The following is a 14,716-nucleotide window of genomic DNA, read 5'->3' on the forward strand; positions in this document are numbered from 1 at the left end:
ACGAAAACATACATTCTCAGTAAAATTTGAGGGAAGAGCAGCGTGTGATATTTGTCTCACGTTCAGCAAGACTTTTGACACCAAGTCCAAGAGCATCGTCAGACATTTGTCTATGCCCTACAGGTTAGATAAGTGAACAATGAGGTGGATTGAAAAGTGGCTGAACTGTCAGGCTCAGAGAGTTGTAGTCAGCAGCACAAAGTCCAGCTGCAGGCCAGCCAGTGGTGGAGTACTCCAGGGCTAGATACTGGGGCCAATGTTGTTCAACATCATTGTGAATGACAGGACACAGTGCGCCCTCAGCCAGTTTTCAGACAAAACAGGGAGGAGTGGCTGACACAGAGCATGGCTTTGCTGCCATCCAGAAAGACCTCAAGAAACTGGAGAAATGGCTGACAGGAAACTTCAAGAAGTTCAACAAAAGGAAGTGCAAAGTCCTGCACCTGAGGAGGAGTAACCCTAGGCACCAGGATAGGCTAGGGGTCTACTGGCTGGAGAGCAGATTGGCAGAAAAGCCCTGGGGATCCTCATAGATACAAAGCTGACCTTAAGTTGGCAATGTACCCTTGCAGCAAAGGCCACCAGCATCCTGCGCTGCATCAGGCAAATCCTCAACAGTAGGTCAAGAGAGATGATCCTTCATTTCTGCTCAGCATTGGTGAGACACATATGGAGTGCCAGGTGCAGTTCTGGGCTCCTCAGTGCAAAGGAGACATGGAGTTACTAGACCAAGGACTAGGTTGTCCCTCAGGCTTTACTCTGTGATTAACCTGAAATGGTTTCCTAAACTGCTTCTGCAGTTTGCAGGCAATTGGGAGGCACAAGGCAACCAATCCACAGCAGGCATGGAGTCCCCTGGTGGTTTTGTGAAGAGCTCTATGGACAACAGAGGTATTCATGGAGTATGTTCAGCTCTTAAATACCTCGCTGAATCTCCTCCCATGCTTCTGTGTGTGCAAAGACTGCAAAAAGTCAACTTATTGACCAACAAGACCTATAAAATGCTATCAATCTGTCAAGAATACATGCTATAGTTGAATTTCATCTTTCTTTCTGGGATGGAATTGCTGAGAATTGCATAACCTGCCTAGGAGTTATTTCTCTATTGCAGAATGCTACCACCTCTTCTAACAGGAGATAGAAGAAAATGTGGGTTCCTCTAAATGCATTACTGCGAGACCAGGCAGGTCCCCATGTAGGGTGGTGCTGTGTGGTATCCTCTGTGCTGATCAGGGACTCCTGTGATGTGAAGGAAGAACCTGTAGCAAGGAAACAGAAGATAGCAGCTTCCCTATGGGCTCATTTCTGAAATGTATCTGAAAAGCAGTTCTTCTCCTCCTTTGTTCCCCTACAACATGCTTGCCTTGAATTATTTCAGCAGGAAATAAAGCAAGTCATCTTGCTGTTAGTTTATTCTGAGCTCTGTCTTCCCTTCTACATGGATGGTTTATGTGTGAGATTTCAACCTCTTTATTAAATACAGACATTTTGCAATGTCCCAGACAGCTTAGGTGAAAAGACTAGGTCTGAAACATGGGATAATTGTCTACTAAAAAAAATCTGCAGACACCTTCTCAAAGCAAGAGTAGAAGCAAGTTAATAATTACATCTGTGTATCTGGACCAAATGTGGATTCGTAGCTACAGGGAGAGGCACCTCTGATGAGGCTTGCACAGATGGTGTTTCATACTGACTGTGAGCCTTCATGGTATCTATGAAGAGGTATCTTTGAATTCTCTGAGATACTGCAATTAAATTAGATAAAGCTGGTACTGGCTGATGTCAACTCCAAGTCAGCAGCTGTGCATGCCCAAGCTCAAGATCAGACTAAACTGATCATGTCCTGTTGTCAGCAATGGCAAGGACAGCTGCCTCAATTGGCCTGCGTGTTTTATGGTGGCCCAAGACATGCGGATCTCGGTGTAACTCAGATATCTGTTCTGGCTGCAAAGCTAATAACAGAATAAATTCCCTAAACCTCTGGGTAGAAAAAAAAATGCGGGAGAAATAAAAAAGAGAAAGAGAAAAAGAGAAAGAGAAAGAGAAAGAGAAAGAGAAAGAGAAAGAGAAAGAGAAAGAGAAAGAGAAAGAGAAAGAGAAAAAGAGAAAGAGAAAGAGAAAAAGAAAGAGAAAGAGAGCAAGAGCAAGAGCAAGAGCAAGAGCAAGAGCAAGAGAAAGAGAAAGAGAAAGAGAAAGAGAAAGAGAAAGAATCCTGACTAAAAGTAGCAAAGCCTTTCATCCTTCCTTGTGTGCTGCATATATTTTCACTTGTTGCACTGGTTTGGTCCTTTACAATTCTGCTTGGCCTGTTGAGGAGACATAGGGCTCTAGGCACACTACTGTGGGCTAACAACAGCCTCTTTCACCTTCTCTGTCTGGGCATGGATTGCCACTTCCATGCTTGAGTGTCATCTCGTCCTCCGCACTGTGCCACCATAATACTCCTTATGCCTTCTGAGGATTTGGGTTCAGATCTGGGGAAGTGTTTCTTGGAGCTGGAGGCTGTTGTCTAGTAGGAATGGCTGTCAAAATTGCAGGTAGCTCTGGCCAGACAATAAATATGCCATGCCTAGTAAGGCCAGACAGCTCCCGCCTTTCCTCGGAGATGTGGTGCCATGTCTGGTCTTGGCTAGTCAATCCTCCTGCTCTGCTTTGCTTGCAGAGTTCACTGAGGTACAGGGCAAGAGTTCAGCCTGTGCCAGTTCCCCAGGTTTGCTCCAAAAATGATCAGCTCCTTGACTGAGCAGCCCTGCATATAATGGCTTGCTGTGCACAGTAAAGAATGAATAATGAAATATTAACAAGTGTGTAAGTGGAACGACATGGATTTCCATGGGTTTTTCAGCCACAGTACCTGTATTTATTGACCTTTCCAGCTCTGGTTCATAGTGGCCCGTGGTTTTGTTTTCATAATCTTTAAACTTTTTTTGGACCAGCTGCTAGCTGAACATTTTCTAGCTGTTGCTCATATCTTTTAGTAGAGGCCTGAGCCTTACCCAACAGGTACAACTTTATTCATACAAGACTATGGGAGTTATTGGTACCTAAAGGATCAATGGTTTTCATATGAAATATCATATTATTCCCATATCACTTTATATTTACATGTATGCATGCCAACATGTCTCTGAATCACAAAACATGATTTTTTGTATTTCCCTTCTCAAAACCGTTCTAGAATAGTCTGCATATATAACTTCCTTGCAGAGCACAGTGAGTTAAAATCAACATCATATTTCTGTTCCATCACATTGTTGCTTTAAATATTTTGTCCCCTGCTACTTCATAAAAGGTCCTAAACTGCAGTGATATTGTGGGTATTTATTCAGTTCCCTTGTACCTTCTGCAGGTATTTCACCACATATATGTCTTTTTTTTCTCTCTGTATTGTTACTTTGCCACATTCCCTCAGTTTGTGTTTGCTTGTTTGTTTGTTTATTTTACTGTTTCCTAAAAGAAATTGAGTGGAGTTCTGGCCTTTTTTGAAAAACAGTATCATTCTACTGAGAAGTATTGTTAGATTTTGTTCTGTAATGATTGTGTACTATCTTATTATGACTGGAATATTTACAAAGAAAAAGCCATTAGGAAAAACCTATGGGCATCAGAGCTAAATCCTAGAACTTTCAAGCATTTTCCTAACAACCTGCAGACTCTTCTGCCATAGTTCCTCTTCTATTATTTGTATTCTTTTTAGTTCATCACTGTAGTCTGATGGGGTTTTTAGCTATTTCTTTGGGAATCCAAATAGAATGATCCCAGGAAGACACACATACATACTGTATGCAATTACGAATTATGGGGGAAGTAACAGGAGTAGTATCAGAGAAAAAGCAGGTTGTTTCACAGGCAACTTCATTGACATAAAGAATTGGAATGGCAACTGCACGTAGAAAAATGTGGCATGTTCCAATGCTTTGGTAGGCACAAAAAACCACCCACCTAATTTTTCATATTTTTCACATTTCTAAGAATGTAAAGCATGTCACTGCCATATGTCACGTAATCCCCAGAGACACAGATGTGTCCCATCTCCTTTTGTTCTTATGTGCAGCCTTGTTCCTTTTATCTGTGGCTCCAAATACGTGGTATCTTTTAATGTCCTTTGATTTAAAATCATGCCATCACACCTTCGGGGAAGAGTGCTCGCATAAGACACAATGGAATCACGTCAGCTGCCTCAATGCACTATGTGTGTGTGTGTCTGTGTCTCTGTGTTGCGTATTTCAATACCTCTCTCATTTAAAACCTCTTTTTAATCTGCTTCCCTTCTGAGTAATCTTACACTCTAATCTTTGGCTCTCGCTATGCAGATCGTTTCTGCATCTTACACACAAAACTCATTAGATACCCAGAGGAATGTGAGAAATGCCATGTTATCCTAGGAAAAAAGGGCCTAATCTTCCTGATATTGGTCATTTCTGTTCTTTCATAGCAGATAAAGAGCTTCCTGCAGAGAAGGGTATTAAAGGGTATTCTAGAAAAGATTTCCTCTCAAAGACTTTAGGCACATGACAACCCACTAAAAAGAGAATATAGGCCATTACATAATGAAAGATGGGATTATATTTTTGGTCCTGCTGGCTTGATGCAGACATTTTAAAGGCTGAGATATGTGTGTAAGATGAAGAGACACACATTAAGATATTAACAGTGGGATACCTCTCAAATGTATGGTAGTTATCTAAACTGCCTCATTGTCCCAGGTCAGAAACATAACTGGCTACAAGAAGAAAATGAAAAAACTAGCATTTTTAGTGTAATGCTGGTTTACATTAGTGTGGTGGTGCAAATGCCCTCACACCTGGAGATCCCAGTACCAGCCAACATTGTATTCTTGCTTACATTTCAAGAATAGTTAGCTGGTGTGAGTAGCCATTATTCTTGCCTTTGAATGTAGGCATTGAATCAGGACAGCTTGGCACTTCCCTTGTCTTTGTACAACAGCAGCGAGTTGGGCCAGTCAGGTACCCCCTGGCCACACCTGGAACTCCTGATGCCAGGAGTCTCACCTGCCTGGTAAATGTCAGAACTGTACATTCTGGGTAGTACTGCAATTGTATAGTTACTGTCTAAATATCACAATTGCATCATGTGGATTGTGACCAGGATGGAAAATTACTGATGCCTAAAGTCAGTCTTCTTGAGACCCTATAAACAGCGGTATCAAGGAAGGCCCTCTGAACTCTTCTGGTCTGCAGTGGGCTGAGCCCAGCCCTCTGAGTGGAATGCTTCTCAGAGTACCTTGAACTCTGTTGTCATCACCTGGGCTGATCTCCGTGAGGCTCAACCTTTGCCCGTTGAGAAATCATTTGATTTGAAGCGAGTATTTCACTGAACTCAAGGGGGATTTTTATGATTGCCTGTGTGTGTATCGATTCAAAACATAATATTACAGTGATTGTAATAGCAAATTCTTTTCCGATCACTCTGTAAATATTAAGTTAACCAGTGATTATTAGCTGCTAAATTCCTCTGATTCTCTCTTTCTTTAAACAGACTATAAATTGCTGTGAAACACATCCCTTAGACATAGACCATTGTGGTCTAAGGCCAGTTCTGGATCCAGCCACACCTAGGCTCCTCTCTGAGAAGGAGTTTAGAAAGCAAGGGGGTCCATTCCCAACCTGCTGACTCAACAGGAGAGTCTCCCTTACCCCTTACATCTTTTCTTTTTACTCTGTACAAATAATTTTCTATGCAAAATCTGCTTTGATTTTGTATTCCATTCATTTAGTAAGGAACAGAGTGAACCTTGCCAATGAACTTTGTAAGTTCACATTTTCTAAATTTTCAGTAAAATCTTTTCTTGCAAAACCATTGAGTGATCATTTAAGCAACCTAACCACTCATTCGCAAAAATTAGCTCCATGCAACATAACTGTAATTACTACAGTATTAGACGTGGAGGAAGCACAGGAGGAAGGAGATGGAGCAGTGGTGAAAAGGGGGCCTCTCCTTGCTAGACGTGTTACGGAGAGCTGTGGCTGTCTGCAGGTGACTCTTGCCAGCCATCCTGGGATTTGTGGGGAGGTGCAGTAATGGAAGCCAATGGAAAGAAACAAAATCATATGACAAAAATGAGACACCAGTGATATTACCATCCGTGTATTGCTGTGGGCTTCTGGACTCCTTGCTCCCACTGGTTTGCAAAGCAGCTTGTCACATCCTTTCACCTCTACATGTTTCAGCATCCAAACCAGGAAACCAAGGTAAAACCCTTCTTGGGAAAGAACTATGAACTTCACTAACCAAGTGCTGTCCATGAGGTAGCCATGGCAATCTGCACAGCATTCACAGAGAGGTCTGGAAAGGATGAGAGGGAATCTGCACCTCCCATCAGAAGCCAGGCACATGTGGAGAGCTCAGATGTGGGAAAGCCATATGTGAACAGACAGATATAATAATGATTTCAGAGGAAAGAGACAGGCAAATCTGGTTAGGGCTGAGAAGACAAAAAGTAGGAAGAGATTTTTTTCTCCTAAACCCAGTGCAGACAATAGCAGTGATAAAGGCTGCAGTGAAATCTTCAGTTTGCTGTGCAACACAGCTCTTCAGGCTCCACTTCGTAACATGCATATGTGACAACATAATTAGAAAGATGCCCACGCCAGGGTCAGCAGGACCCTGGAAGAGGAGAAAGATAAGTTAACCTCCCAGGATGAGAAAGATCAGTTGGTTTGTCCCCAAGAGATGAAGAGAGCAAGGATAAAAAACCAAACTTAGTTCTCTCAGTCACTTTTCCTGAGGGACTGACATGCCTTTACTAGGCAGAGAAAGCTTGTTCCTCTTTTCATAGTTCAGAGGTGAGGGAGCAATCTTGCCTCAAAACCATTGCCTCAGCGTGCTGTTACTGAAGCAGCAGTGATATTGTTTAATGTCTCCAGGCAATGCAGAGGACAGCTTGGAGTGGAAATGTTACAGAGAGTAGCATTGTGGAAATAAACCATCCAGTGTGCCCAGAGATGCTGTAGTGGTTCTTTCCCCTTCTCTTTCTGCAGTGCTGGTCAGTGGCAATAGTTATGATCCCAGAGATGGCTAGTTTCCTGAACAATGAAATTTTGTCTTGCCAGCCTGTCAGTTGTACTTGCATAGCAATGCTAAGCAGCAAAGGTACAGAGGATGCAATAGGCAAGGCAAGCAATAGCTGCTCTTGCCTTCTTCTTGCATTGTTCAAGCCTCAGCTGTTGCCTGTGAGCAAAGTGAGAGCCGCACTGGCTGCAAGGCTTAGGCAAGGCACAAATATCCGAAGTGAACAAGGATCTGGGAATGTAGAGGAAGTTGCAAGCTTGCAAACTCAAATGCTGGATGATGTGAAACATGGTGTTAGAGCCCTGTGAAAGGGATGTAGGCCACCCTGATGGAAATTTTGACTCTCGCTTGAACAGCTGCTTATTTGTTCTCCTTTTCAGTGCTTAGTACCTGAACTGGGAAATATGAAGACACATTTTCCCAAACCTGAAAGTTTCCCACTTGGGAAGCAAAGCTTACATAAAACACCAGTATATGAGACTCAGGCCTGTTTTAAGCAGCACTGCTGAGATTTCTCTAGGCCAGGCTAAACTTGCTGCCTGTCTATGTGAAAGATGCTTTGCTGCTAGCTGGCTCGTGATAGTTTGGAGATTTTAGCAGCAGAAGTGAGTGCTATCAAGGGATTTTTTCCAAGGAAAAGAAGTTTGAGGTTCTGGTGGTCCAGGTCTTCAAAGGGAGCTGTAAATAGAGACATGAAAATTCTCAGCAAAGAGCCTGAATTTGTTTCACACTGAAGACAAAAGCTGCTTCTAAGATTGTCTTGATGAGGTAAATGACTGCCTCTGAGCAAATTAGACTTGTGGCCAATCAAACAAGGTCTGTGGAGATCTGACCTAGGACACTTGAAATTGTAAGAAGTGCTTTGTTTCTGCTGATTCAGCCCAGATTTGCTTATGTGCATATAAAGTGGCTGCGCATGGTCTATATCACAAAGTTTACAGCAGGTTTTTTTCCCAGACTCTGAATGTCACAAGGTGACAGTGACAGCTAAGCATTGGTTAGCCTTGATCTGTTCATTTTCAGAATGCTAGCTACTATTGTCTTTTCCTCAGGTACAGGCCTTGAGTCCTGGTTTTGCTGGGATCAATGTGGATTGCACATACAAGGCTCTCCTTGCTGCATCCTGCCAGACAAATCTGTGTTGGGTGAGTCACACATCCTGAGTAAGAGCAGAAGTGAACTACAGTGAAAATAAGGTTCTTACAGACAATGATGATCTGGGGAGCCTCATTTTGTCTTAACTTTACTCTATTGATTTAAAGCTTTAGTAACTTAAATCTAATGATCCTGAATTATGTCAGTCCAAAAAAATAAAATTTAAAAAATTGGTGCCCCAGATGTCGAAGTGCAGCATGACTATCATCTTGTGATACAGTAGCAATATCTGCAGATGTGGGATGCTTGGTCTCGGATAGAGACCAAAACTAGCCTGAAAAGCAGAAAGTGTGCTGTCTGGCCTGCCCTCTTGTATTCCCCAGCACACAGACTTCCTGAGTCTGCTAGAGCATTTTGACCCTAAGGGGAAATGATTCGCCCACCTGGGAAGAGGCATCCTCTGGAGAAGGATGTCTCCTCTTGTTACCAACAGACCTGTTCCCATTTAATATATCCTTTCTCTATCATCTTGCCCTCTCACTATCATTGTCAGGCAATGTATATGTAAAGCTGATGATGGCAGGAGTGCTGAAATGCTTGGACTGAGATACCAACCCTTGAAGCTATCCAGTTGCCTTTTACGAACTGTGTGTGATGCTTGAACAAGAATAAAGTTGCTGCTCATTTGCCACTTGAAACACTGACAACTGCAAGCCATCTAACAACTATTTATTTCAATTTTTTATCTCCTTTTCCTATCGTTACAGCTGCTCAAGCTAGATTTCATTTTGCTGATGACGTTTCAAAAATTACACAACATTCCAGGGAATATACTCCACCATTTGTCATGACCTGCTCTGTCACTTTGCAGACTCAAGATAAGGAAGTTCTTCAGAAAGAGCACAAGGTGGCTACAAATTAAAGAATGTATTTTATGCATCATTATATGATCTTTTACTTTTGCTTTTTTACCAAACCTACGGACTCAGAGGTGCCGAAAACACGAAGCAGCACCCTCCTCTACAGCCAACCTATATTCAACATCAGTGAGACCCACTGCATGACACAGAGTTAGCAAAGTCAATTGACAGCGAGGCAGGACAGAGTCACCTGCACCTCACTGTTGGCATGCATAAGTACTCATGCTGACTACAAGTTCTCTTTCCATTGCCATTTACTGACTTAATTGCGAGTCCCAGGTGAGCAGGTTAGAAGACAGTTATTTCCAACCGTACCATCTGATTCTGGCCCCAACCTTGTTATCAGCTGCTTTGCTCAATGCAGAAAGTACTTGATAAGCAAAACTCTTTCTTCAAGCCATATTTGCTCAGAAGTGTGTCCCAAACCAGTGATAAACTTCTGTTTACCTTTTTAAGTCCCGTGGATTCTACTGATCGTCAGTGCTAGCCCTACCTGTCTCAGGCAGATTTGGTCTCTTCCTTAATTAGAATGTGCAGGATCTCTAGGCAGTAGGCACCCTCAAACAACCATGTCAGTAGTGATGCAAGGGGATATGATTGACTTTAATCACATCCTAGAGCTGGAGAGACTATATCTCCCTCCTTGCTTGTGACACGTGAATGAAATTCTGCACTAACCCTTTGTTCAGGATGTTACTGCCATCACTAACTCATGTTCTCCTCCACATGTCTGAGGAGAAGAAACCAAAGGGAGAAAAAAGGAACCGTCTTTAGGACATGCATCATGTGTCTAGAATGGGAACTTCTGCTCCGAGACCATCACAAGGCCCCCTGTACTGGAGCAAGGCTGAAGGCTTCCAAGGCACCATCTGCCATCACCACAAAGGCCAGATGGATGCTACTTTCTTACACACTACATCTGCTGCTAACAGAGTGCGATACCAGCAGGTGCATATAACAAAAGGTTCTGGTGATGTCAGGGACCAGGTGCTTTTTCTGAACCTTCCCACTTTTTCTAGTGAGATTTGAGGAGAGTTAACACAAGATTTAGCCCTGATCACTATCAGCAGATGTGCATGGAAATACCTCAAACATTCCTGGAGCCTGGCAACAACTCACAAGCTTGGGCCAGCTCCACAGTTGCAGCTGTGCCTATGATAATACAGAGCAGCTTTAAAGCCGCGCAAGTGAATGCACATAGAAGATACTGAACATGAAGTCTGGTTCACTGAACTGAAAAGTCAATCCCAAGAGGCAAGCATGTACAGCAAGTTACTGCAGCAGACAGTAACTCACAGGAAACCATCTCAGAGATTTGCCTAGGACTCTGCTTGCCAGTTTTAAATGCCGATACATGTTTCTGCACTGGTGTTCTTGATCACAGAGCAGAGTGACACCTATAAACAAACAAATACTGTGACAAGTGCATTCATTCCTGTCTGACTCCATGCATTTGTGATGCCTTAGCATGCTTTCAGCATCAAGAGTGACCAGACTCTGGTGTCTGTGCTCCCAGACGTAATGGCAGGGGTTTGGCAGTGATTTCCCATCTCTGCAGGTTGTATGTGTGGCATCTTTTTAGCCAATATGGAAGAAAAGACCTACTTGTACAAGCAATGGTCTTCCTCATACCTTTTGTATTTTAAACTTGCCACAGCTGCATTGTGGTCTTTGAAACCGTGTATCACTCAGTGGGGTCATACAACTCAGAGAATCAACACAGAGAATGTGGGGAACCGAAGTGGGTGAGACCTTCAGACCTTAAATTAAGAGTATGAAAGATTCTAAATGATCTGCCTGCAACACCTGGTTCTAATCTGGTAACTTTCATGAGATCTAAAGGTGGAGCTCCTTCACCAACCACCTAAATTACCAATGACATTACATTGTACTCTGTTAAGGCACAGGACTTCTCACATCTGTTTAAGAATGTCTCTTTGGAGTAAAGAAGTTTGATTAACACAGCTCACTGCATTTCCATCAGTATTACCCAGCTGAGGCCTGAAGTTTATACTCCATACATAGGTATTTAAGTACCAGCCTTGGTTGTTCCTGCTAGATAGGTCTCTAAACTCATGTCACTGCAAGTCTAACTAGCTCACATTAGAGAAACTGTAGCTTGGCAGCAGAATCTGCCCTTTTGAGATTGTCTTGCCAATGCTACTGCTGCTGCAGAAACAGCACCTTCTTGCACGGAAGTGAACCAAGAACAGTATCCTTGTGAGGATTTGCTTCTAGAGATCACCAGTTGTATTCTGATGTGATCAGCAGAGCTCATCTAAACCAGCAAAGATGTCAGAAAGCATGAAATCAGTGTAGCACAGGAATTTAAATACGTATTGTGTGTGAGCCAAAGAAAAGCAGTTTTGCACTGGCTGGGTACACCAAGTCAGGCTGAGTTACTTCACAATTTACAGCTTTTAGCTGATTAGCTGACCTGCAGCATCCCCTGCCACAGAATTTGTCCTGTACTGCTGAGTGCTTACATTCCCACCAGACTGCAGAGGAGGGGCTCTGTTCTCAGCTTGCCTTTGTCTTTGTTGGGGTTTTCAAAGCCACATGACCAGAGTACAGTGCTGATGTCAGGCTGCACAGAGCAAAGAAACTAAGATGCCTGACTCGGCTCTGTGTGGCATGTGTGGCATGCCAGTGGCCCCACTTAAAGAAAAGGACATAAAAGCACAGTAATTAGAATGCAAGGGGTGACTGGAGACTAGAAAAATGCATGTTTAACTTCCCTGGATGTTAAAACCCAGCAGGTGCCTGTGCGCTGAGCTGAAGGTAATGCTCCTCAGAGAGGCTAGGTGACCATGTGATCGCTGGAACATGTTTCTCAGGAGGACAATTCCATTGCAGGGTTGTCTGCACCATGCTTAGAGAAAGCAGCAGAACTGAGTGTGATCCCTCCCTTCCAATCTCTCCCTGGAGCAGGGTTTTCAAGTCCCTCCACCTGAGGTTGTTATGTAGCTGCTGGGACTTACACAATCCTTTCATCCTCTGGATGCTTTTTCAAGGATTGCAGCTGGTCTGGAAGGGAGGTCTGGCTCTGAGAGACGTCATCTGGGATCCAGGGGCGCTGAGGACCAGTTTCCTGATTCTACCTAGGGTCCATGTCCCAGAAAGCATCACTAGCTCCAGAGTCTTCAGGAAGGAGGGCGTCAATGACCTAACATGAATGACATGTCTGCCAGGGCTGCTAGCAGTAGTGCAAGTAGGGTCGAGCCGAACCAAAAATTTGTGGAAAGGACTGGAAAAAGTAATCGACATCTTCATGTTTGTTTTGTTTTGTTTTTTACCTAGTCCTTTTAATAACTTTCCTGTCAAACAGCCTTGCAGGAGTTTTCAGTATTTGAGGAAGTGTTATGAATTCTGTTGAAACAAGTCAGCACTATGTAAGAATGATGTTAGTTATGATGGACTTAATGTGACTTCCATGTGAGTGCACTGAAGAATCCTGGGGGAGTTCGTTTGGAGCTTACTGTTAGAAGACTCTACTACTGATAAGATGCTTTTCCTTTTTTATTTCCCTGTTCTTTAAAAAGAAAAAAAATATCCACAAAGCAGAAGTCAAATACACACCACATTAATAAGAGGTTTGTTTTATTCTAACTTAGCAGTTGTCTGTAAAAGTGAATATTTATAAACTGCTGGTTGAGCACCTAAGAAAAAATTCTCTGAATTATTTATAAAAGCAGTTTGTGTCTTCATGTGCCGCTCAGAGAAACTAAGCATCCCCCTTGATGAATTAGTGATTATTCAGTATTTAAAGGGGAGAATTTACATGATACAAAACTACTCAAAATGGGACTGCACACAAAGTGAGTTATATCACAACTAGCTGCCACCACCTGGCTGCTAGTTCAGCTCCTGAAGTAGCACAGAAATGTCCTACAAACAAAGATAGCAAGGTCCTTAATTTAGCAAGATGGGGAAATATTTTTCTGCAATGCCATTGCTACATTACGCAGCTGAAATGTGGAGCTGTAATAATGAAATGCATGGATGCTTTGCAGATTCAGGTAAGCAAATAAATAATTCCCTACATTGCATGAATAGTCCAGTACGTCTTCACATATACAAAAGTTTCCTGTGGCTCTGCGCTTCTGAAATACGTGGTCCGCTTTCTCTGCTTTGAAAAGACAACCCTCCTTTCTCTATACATAAATCATGGGTAACATGACATAGTCCCTCACACCTGGAATACTCAGTTTTAAAATTTATAGTTGCTGCAGGCATGCATGTTTCATGTAACAAGCTGTTAAGGAGCAAGGAAAGCACATTTTTTGTAGAACCCTAAACATCTTTCAGGTCTGTGGTTATTTCTACCTCCCTTCTCATTTAAAAGTTTTTTATTGTTAGCCTTGGAATCTTCCATGTTTTGAAAGCATCACACAGTTCCTACTTTTGTTTGTAACATGGTGAAACTTCAGAAGATAGCTTGGTCACAGGTGACACCTTAGACTACAGAACCCCATTATTATTTTTATTAGATATTTCCAGCTTTACTCATCACTGCCTGAAAGGACTCTTACTAAACATACAAAAAGTTAGAAGAGAAAAAACCCCAGAATTATAAATTTAGGTATTAATGCAACTATGAATCTTCCCAAATGATACATACAAAGTAACAGTTAAGAATTTTCTTCCAGTCATTTTTCTTTGTAGAACAATATTATTTCACCCTCACACCTACAGGCTTCTCACAGCCATTCTGTCCAGCCTGGATATGTAATTTCTCATTCCCAAAAAAATACTGATAGGCTAAATTTTTAAAGGAGAGCAAGAACATATTACTTTCCAAATACAATAATTTCAATTCAATTCTGAAAGTTAAAATAACACACTTTTCATTAAAAAACACTACACCTTTTCCTCTCTTAAATGAAGGTGCACAGCACTGTAAGATCCACAAACTTATTAGAACTGATTACAAAACAGAGCGGGACCAGAACTGGACCTTGACAAAGTTTAAACTACAAGCAGATACAAGTCTTTCTGAAAATAGAGTTGGGGAAGGATGTGACTAGCGTTTAGAATAAAGAAAAGAAAAACACAAAAAAACCCCGAAACATGACAACCACAGATGATCTTACCTTTAAAGAAAGACAGGAACAAGGATGCCCAGAGACATAGTCCACAATAAACAAATCCCAAGCACTTTTCTGTGAGCATCGTGAAAATAGACTCACTATTCCTTCCAGAGCAGAGGGTGAAAGAAGATGAAGTCTTGGAGACAGCCTACAATAACTGATGGATTTGGCTGTTACAGTAATAAGGCATCAAATCAGCTTCCCACCAGGAGAGAGAATTGCATTTGCCAGTGTGATTCTCCAGTGCCCAGAAGCTAAATCAGCTCAGTGCTGGGTCAGTAAATCCAAGCACAAAGGGGCTGGTTGCTTTGCTTGGGACTCACATTCCTGAGCATTCTGAACCTTTGCTTGATCGAAAGCAAATGCGAGCAACCCCACACGCAGCTGTGTGCGCACAGCAAGTAGGGGGAGCGTGCAGCCTGGAAGATGTTTTCCACATCCCCACAGATTGTACCTAACTCGAGACAGAACATCTGCAGCGCTTCCAGTGTTTGCACTCGAGTGCCTCTAGAGCTGCTTCCCAGCAAATTGAGTTTGTGTCCCTCTCTGCTCACTCCCAACTGCCAGCGCAACTTGCAG

The 14,716-nt window shown here is 42.6% G+C and overlaps 1 protein-coding gene across 1 annotated transcript in view; it reads right to left on the minus strand.

The window, feature by feature from the left end:
* The window catches only part of LOC104339335 (neuronal acetylcholine receptor subunit alpha-7), a 62,971-nt gene extending 48,502 nt beyond the window's left edge, over nt 1–14,469 (minus strand). The window contains exon 1 of the mRNA XM_075410912.1: nt 14,141–14,469. Within this exon, the coding sequence (XP_075267027.1) occupies nt 14,141–14,219 (79 nt within the window). The 5' untranslated portion in view covers nt 14,220–14,469. The remainder of the gene's footprint in view (nt 1–14,140) is intronic.
* Between the last annotated feature and the right edge of the window lie 247 nt (nt 14,470–14,716).

Source organism: Opisthocomus hoazin, chromosome Z (genome assembly GCF_030867145.1).
Source record: "Opisthocomus hoazin isolate bOpiHoa1 chromosome Z, bOpiHoa1.hap1, whole genome shotgun sequence".
NCBI classification, from domain to species: domain Eukaryota; kingdom Metazoa; phylum Chordata; class Aves; order Opisthocomiformes; family Opisthocomidae; genus Opisthocomus; species Opisthocomus hoazin.